Source organism: Nicotiana tabacum, chromosome 5, assembly GCF_000715075.1.
Source record: "Nicotiana tabacum cultivar K326 chromosome 5, ASM71507v2, whole genome shotgun sequence".
In the NCBI taxonomy this organism is placed as follows: Eukaryota; Viridiplantae; Streptophyta; class Magnoliopsida; order Solanales; family Solanaceae; genus Nicotiana; species Nicotiana tabacum.
The window spans coordinates 1,831,409-1,839,551 of NC_134084.1; the positions used below are offsets into that span (position 1 = coordinate 1,831,409).

Here is an 8,143-nt window from a genome sequence, read left to right on the forward strand (position 1 = left end):
AAAAAGAAATGTGTACAGAAAAGTTCAAAACTACAATTTTTACCGGAATTGAGCAATTAACAATTCAGTGCAAAAGTATCACCTTTACTTCACTAAAAACTTGGTGAAATGAAAATGATTAGAGTAAATAATTGAAGATAAGCTTGTATATATACTCATAAGGCATCATTTTCTGTATCTCTCAAATCTCTCCTCATTCAAGAACAAATTTTGACACAAATGCAGTTTGCTCTCAAAGACATTTCAAGACTGCTAGAAAAAGGAGTTAATGGATTGGACAGTTAATTATCTAACCTTTTCTGGGCCGGTCTGTTGGACCTTGTAATGGACTTTATCAACAACAATCCGGTAAAATCGTAAAAATAGCACGCTATAGCCAGTTTTCGAACTAGTCATTCAAAAATAGTCAGCATTTACCAAATCAATGAAAAATAGCCACTATTTTGCTGCAACAGAGACCGGTCCAACATAATATACTGGAGTTCGGTGCACCTGTGTATATGCTGGACCGGTGTACTTTGATGGCTCCAGTATAATATACTGGAGACTGGAGCACCGGGTGCTCCAAACTCCAATATATTATGCTGGACCGGTATACTTGCTGGAACTCCAATATATTATGCTGGAGTTCTAGTGTACTTATGCTGGAACTCCATCATATTATGCTGGAGTTCCAACATACTTATCCTGGAACTCCAGTATAATATGCTGGAGTTCAAGTATACTTATGCTGGAACTCCAGCATAATATACTGGCGTATTTTCTGGGTTTTGAACAATGTTTTCGCTCAGATTTATCTTTACATGAAAAGTGGCTAAATTTCGATTATTTTGAAATCGGGCTATTTTTGAACGACCAGTTATAAATCTGGCTATTTTTAAATTTCTCCCGGTAAAATCCCACCAAGTGGGGTCTGGGGAGGATAAGGCGTACTCAGAGTGGTGGGATGAATATGCCATTACTTGTGGTGGCCCTAGCCATGGCATAACCATCCGATTCAGGATTCAATGAATTCGTCAACCTTCTAGTGGTTTTGTTTGCAAAAAGCTCATATAGAACAAAGGAGCGAAAACAAGAAGCAAATCTAATCCTTTTAATAGAACCTAAATCTCCTCATACAAAGTGCCAAATTCGGTGGATAATAAGCCTTGGTGGCCGCCCCTCTACCCTTCTCAACTTACATATCATGCTTTTGTACATGACATGTTTTGCTTTGGTAACATGGTTCAAACATGTGACGTGCGCCTAATCCATAGATCAAAAGTTGCGCTCTTACCACTAGATCAAAACCCTGCGATAGAACCTGAATCCCCTCTTTTGCTCTACTTCATACCAATCACTCCCTTTCCTTCCCAAAGAGCCAACCAGGACATGGCGTTCGATGCATCAACAATGTCATTACCTTCCTACAGAGCATCACAACAACTATTCAACTGACACCGAATTATGTAGCAGAGGATAGCTAGTAAAGAGACAGCAACAGATAGCTAGTAAAGAGACAACAACCGTTATTCTATTTGAATGCCGACTCAAGCTTATGATTACATTTATTAACAACAAAATTCGGAATCTTATTCAAGTATATTAAACAAAATTGTTCTGTATAAGCCAAGACCTGTATTACAATCACATGCCAACATATTGAAGGGGAGTCTTGGAGCACCGATAAAATTGTCTCCGTGTAATCTATAGGTTACAAGTTCAAGCTACGGAAGGAACCACTAATGCTTGCATTAGGGTAAGCTATCTACGTTACACCCCTAGAGGTACGATAGCTAGTAAAGAGACAACAACAAATAGCTAGTAAAGAGACAACGGATATTCTATTTGAAGGTCGACTCAAGCTTATGATTACCTTTATTAACAACAAAATTAGGAATCTTATTCTAGTATGCTTAACAAAATTATTCTCTGTATGCCAAGACCTCAATTATGTACTACAATCACATGACAACATATTGAAAGGAGTTTTAGAGCAATGGTAAAGTTGTCTTATTTATAGGTAACAACCACTAACGTTTGTATTAGAATAAGCTGTCTACATTACACCCCAAGAAGTACGATACTTCCCCAGACCATGTATGAATACAGAATACTTTGTGCACCTTGCTGTCAATCACATACCTCGCTGTCAATCACATGACAACATATTCCAAAACGTATTCATATAATAATAGTAATAATTAGAACACTTCCTACTACATCTCACATGGATGCAAAGTTATTTACAAACAACAAAGGAACAACATCATCCAAAACAAAACAAAAAACACAAGAAATACATATATAACTCATAAAAACATTCTATCATACAACATAAAAGCAAAGTTATTTTACAAAGGCTTCAATCAAAGTAGTTACTAATACTTGTATTAGGCGGTAATGTATATATCATGCAGCATTTTCTCTAACCCTACATAAATACGAGATACGACATTTTCTTTGACGCTGCATAAATACGAGATACTTTATAAACCGGCTATCCTTTCTTTCTACCTTCAATCGAAGTAGTGATGCAAAAACTTGCGAATACTTCTCATGAATCCACCTTTCTTTTTTCCCCTCTTATGCCACTTAGCTTTTTCTTCTTCTTCTTCTTCAGCAGCATCGCGATAATGAAAATGCTTCCTCAATTTCATTCTATCAAAGCTAAATTGGTCTTCACCATAATACTTAGCATCAAGCTTTGATCTTTTGTCATCCTCAATATCATCATCTTTATCAAATCGATGAGCCTGGAATTGATTTTGACGTTTCAATTTCTTTTTACCAAACTTCACGCGATCATCGTCTAGAAACTTCGAGATCTTACCAAGCTTCTCGCGCTTGTCGAGAAACTTCGAGATCTTCTCCTCTTTGTGATCATCGTCTTCGTTATCGTGATGGTAGTGGTGAAAATTGACCCGATCCGATGGAAGTTCACGCACGCCGACACGGTATGCAAACTTATCAAAGTCAATGTTTTTGCCGGAAGAGAGTATTTTGTCATTACCGTAAGGGATCTGACGCCGTGATACCGGATCCCGGTGGTGGAAATGGTGGCGACATAGGCGGAACGGTAGGTTAGATCGGAGCCGGAATTTGACTAAGGTCAACGGCAACGTATGGACGGAGTGAGTCTCTTCGTTATCGGCGTTTTTAGGAAGGCTAAGAATAGGCGCCGAATCCTCGAATTCCTGTAGAGTATTAAGATGTTCGGGGCGGATGACGTCATTTTCTGAAGGGAGTTTGAGGTGCATGACGTCATTTTCCGGTTGACTTACAGGAATACGAGCAAAGGAAAGCGTAAATAAGAGGAAAAGTACGGCGACGGAGATTTTCGCCATGGTTAAAAGGTAAAAAATGTTGGAAAAAAATTGGCTCGGTTTGCTATATATATATATATATATATATAAGGTGGGGCAGTCGGGTAGTTTTGAAGTTTATTTGATTGATTCCTATTATTATATAAATACACCAAATACAATTAATTTAAGAGTTAAAAAGGAAAAGAATAAAAGTATTTCGGTGGTTGATATTAAACAATTTAAAACTTTAAAGTGACTCCTTAATCCTTTCCTGACAAATGATTACTTTTATTTTAATTATACTATCACATTTCATACTATTTTACCTTGTTATATATATATATATATATATATATATATATATATATATATATATATATATATATTGAATTTATAGATAAAGTTTTTAGATTTGAATTAAAATAAAAAAGAAATTATCTTTTTTTTGGTCAAGTTATCATACTTAATTCGGTTAATGATCATATGCAATCATGCTAGGAATTTTTGTTATCTTTTCTGATAAATACTACTGCGCCTGTGAAAAAATAAACTATTCCATATAAATATAAAACTCTTTCACATTTAAAACCCTATAATTATAGTTCTTTAAAACAATATAGCTAGATTTGAATGAATCGAATTTCTTTTAAAATAAATGTAACATATAGGGTACACGTCTATGGTTATCCAGATAACAAAAAAGAGTTTAGAAATCGAATAAAAGTTTTCTTACTTATATAATGAACTAAACCTACATGCCAGAGAAAGAAGCATCACTCAAAAATCAGTCAATATTCAAAAAAATTATTTTTTCCTTTTTGAAAAACGTTTGTTTGAAGAGTCAATTTGTATAGATGGACGTCAAACAAATAACAAAATTTGGCTATACACATTCAACAAGAGGGACATCGGTTTCTAATTGATAGTTTCTATAGCAATTTTCATGTGTAACAAAAGTATATATATATATATATATATATATATATATATATATATATATATATATATATATATATTAAAGCAAGAAAGTTACCATATATAATTGTCACGACCCCAAACCGGCCCGGTCGTGATGGCGCCTCTCGTAAAGACAAGGCCAGCCGACACAACACCCATATTAACCCTTTAATCATTAAGAGTCATTTTTAAGCCTTTAATTAAACAATATCTCATAACATAAGTCTGAATGAATAGTGCGGAAATAACATGCAAGCCCGACATCGGGGTGTCACTAGCCATGAGCATCTACCAAGGTCTGAATACTATAAAAAAATAGTCAAAATGTACTAAGTACAGAAATGAAATGAGAGGAAGGAAGCAGTGCTGCAAACGTCGTGCAACCACCTTGCTATCCTTGATGACTCCGCATCTGAGCAACCAATACCCGCTACCGGATTCCGGAATACCTGAATCTGCACACGAGGTGCAGGGAGTAATGTGAGTACTCCAACCCAATAAGTAATAAGAGTAAATAAAGACTGACCAATAGGAAACAATGAATCCACATTTATGTTAAACTCAATAAGTACAACAGGCTTTCAAATCAGAGTACGAGTCAATCGTTTCGTTTAAAATCCAACTTTTGGTAAAAATTATTTAAAATACCTTCCAACGGTTTCGGTAGGGGTTCAATACCATTTTTAATAAAGGAGATGAAAACCATAATCGGCTCCTCGGGCAAAATAGGAGTCATAAATACCTCATAACAAGAAAACCTCAGTAGAAATAACAAAAAGCCAAATAAGTGATTAAGTTCTGAACATCTCATAAACCCCAGCTTAAATGAAAGTTGTTTAAAAATATTTATTCAACGTTTTTGACAGAGGCTCGGTATAAAGATGAGTGAAAGCAGTCAATAAATCAACATATTCGATAGAAACTCATTTAAAGAGGAGTAAAAATCAATAAGTTCATAAACAGGCCTCTCAGGCAAAGCATCACTCAGGTGCATGTATATATATCTATCGCCCCTCGGGCTAGCCTCTCAGTCACTCGTGACTCAACTCTTACCAATCAGTACTTACACTCAGCACTCATGCTCAATAGGTACTGTCACACCTCCTTTTTCTGTACCCGCGAGGGTACAAGGGAGTTTTTTCCAATTAAAGGACAATCGAAACGAGATTTGTTTATTTATTTTAGAGTCGCCACTTGGGAGATTTAGGGTGTCACAAGTCACCAATTTTAATCCCGAATCGAGGAAAAGAATGACTCCATATTACAGTCTGCGCACCAGAAATCCGGATAAGGAATTCTGTTAACCCGGGAGAAGGTGTTAGGCATTCCCGAGTTCCGTGGTTCTAGCACGGTCGCTCAACTGTCATATTTGGCTTGATTATCTGATTTAATACAAATATGAACTTATGTGCAAATTTTAACTTTTTACCGCTTTCATAATTATTATTATTATTTTTTACAAGGAATTGCAACGTTGTGAAAATGTATCTCAAACCGCGTTACAATCAATGTACCCGTGGTCGTCGACACACTTTGAATCCGTTGAGATTTGGATTTGGGTCACATCAATGTGCACCTGAGTTTAAGAAAATTAAATTATTAAAGGCGCGCCTAAAGCGACTAGCGTATCATCTACTTTGGGTAGGGCCGTGGAATTTTGCTAAACAGTCCATCCCGAAGTCTAAGCAATATAAAGCAAATATTTACTGAGGGCCCTGCAATTTTGTATTTTTATTTGGCGAGACTCATCTCATTCTTCTTTTTAAAGATAAACCTATAGTGACTACATTTCTTCTATTAAGTTTGTCTCTAAAAATAAAAAAAAATTTCTCAATTAATTACATGCTGAAAAACAAAATAACTTCTTAGTTATTAGTTTACGGCTAATGTGAATGGAAAATTACGATCGAGTTTGTACAAAGAAAAATTGCTTTCATTCTATATTCTATTATTCAATAATACTGGAACATGAGATTGACACACCATAATATCAAAAACAAATTAACTAGTATTTGATTAATTTAAACTAAAATTATTAGATGAAGAAGTTATACATATGCAAGCCCATTACTCATTAATTAATCGACTACATTTTTATACAAAGAAAGGAAAATTATATTCAAACACAAATCTAAACAGGAGGGATTCAACAGGAACAAAACCTAAATAAAGTGAGATTCTCTTTTAAAAAAAAATAAAAAAGTGAGATTTTAAATAAGATAAAGTAATTAAAGTTGTAATTTTAAAAATAAAAGTAAATAAAGGTAGGATTTCTTTTTCTAAAAAAATAAAAGCAATTTGTAAGTGGGATTTCTTTTAATTAAAAAAATAATAAAATAATAAAAAACAAATCTGAAAATTTCGAAAATTTTGCTATAAATAGAAGAGAAAATTTATGAATAAGGGAGTTGAAAAAAGAGGAAAAACTAGATAGAGAGAAGAAGAAAAGAGAGGGGCGGAGAGAGCAGTATACACTCGATATACACTCTGGATACACAAAATATACAAGGACATAATTCATTTTTGAGAGAGTAAAACAGATAGAAACAAATTTTCTGAAATATTGAGAGCGGAAGAACACCATAGAGAGTTCAAATCTAGAAAGAAAAAAATAAAGAGAGATTTCCGCACTATTTGTCTTCTCCATTTTTACTAGTTTTCTCCGTGTTGCTGGGATTTCTGGACTGAGGTGTTGAAGCTACTGTGTTGGGCTTTCTGCTGCTGTATGTTGATGTGTTACATACTACTATGCTGATCTTCTTCTTCTTGTACTGTCATTTCCAGGTACACATTTGTACACTCTCAGCTTGAAGCGAAATGAAATATTAATCAGGCTAATGTCATTTCCATTCACATTAGCCGTAAACTAATAACTAAGAAGTTATTTTTTTTTCAGCATGTAATTAATTGAGAAATTTTCTTTTATTTTTAGAGACAAACTTAATAGAAGAAATGTAGTCACTATAGGTTTATCTTTAAAAATAAGAATGAGATGAGCCTCGCCAAATAAAAATACAAAATTGCGGGGCCCTCAGTAAATATTTGCTTTATATTGCTTAGACTTCGGGATGGACCGTTTAGCAAAATTCCACGGCCCTACCCAAAGTAGATGATACGCTAGTCGCTTTAGGCGCGCCTTTAATAATTTAATTTTCTTAAACTCGGGTGCACATTGATGTGACCCAAATCCAAATCTCAACGGAGTCAAAGTGTGTCGACGACCACGGGTACATTAATTGTAACGTGGTTCGAGATACATTTTCACAACGTTGCAATTCCTTGTAAAAAATAATAATAATAATTATGAAAGCGGTAAAAAGTTAAAATTTGCACATAAGTTCATATTTGTATTAAATCAGATAATCAAGCCAAATATGACAGTTGAGCGACCGTGCTAGAACCACAGAACTCGGGAATGCCTAACACCTTCTCCCGGGTTAACAGAATTCCTTATCCGAATTTCTGGTGCGCAGACTGTAATATGGAGATCTTTTCCTCAATTCGGGATTAAAATTGGTGACTTGGGACACCCTAAATCTCCCAAGTGACGACTCTGAAATAAATAAACAAATCCCGTTTCGATTGTCCTTTAATTGGAAAAAACTCCCTTGTACCCTCGCGGGTACGGAAAAAGGAGGTGTGACAGCTCTGGCGACTCTGCTGGGGAATTTTTCCCAGAACCACTGGTTCTGGGTTAGAAATTCGAGCTTAGATGAATTGTTATATTTGGTTTTATCTGATTTTGTTACATGATACATGCCTAATGTGCTAAATGATGCTTTTACCGCTTTGATATTATTTGAACTGTATATAAACTGTGCCGAAACCCTTCTCTTCTTACCTCCGGGGAGAAGCTCGCTGGTCGAGACTCCCTATTCTGTTAGTGTCATACCTTGAAA

At 35.2% G+C, this 8,143-nt stretch overlaps 1 protein-coding gene across 1 annotated transcript; it reads right to left on the bottom strand.

The window, feature by feature from the left end:
- Positions 1-2,257: 2,257 nt before the first annotated feature.
- LOC107793162 (uncharacterized) lies at positions 2,258-4,182 on the bottom strand. Its single transcript, XM_016615446.2, has one exon. It carries the CDS (start codon positions 3,324-3,326, stop codon positions 2,499-2,501), a length of 828 nt encoding a protein of 275 aa, XP_016470932.1. The 5' UTR covers positions 3,327-4,182; the 3' UTR covers positions 2,258-2,498.
- Positions 4,183-8,143: the final 3,961 nt, after the last annotated feature.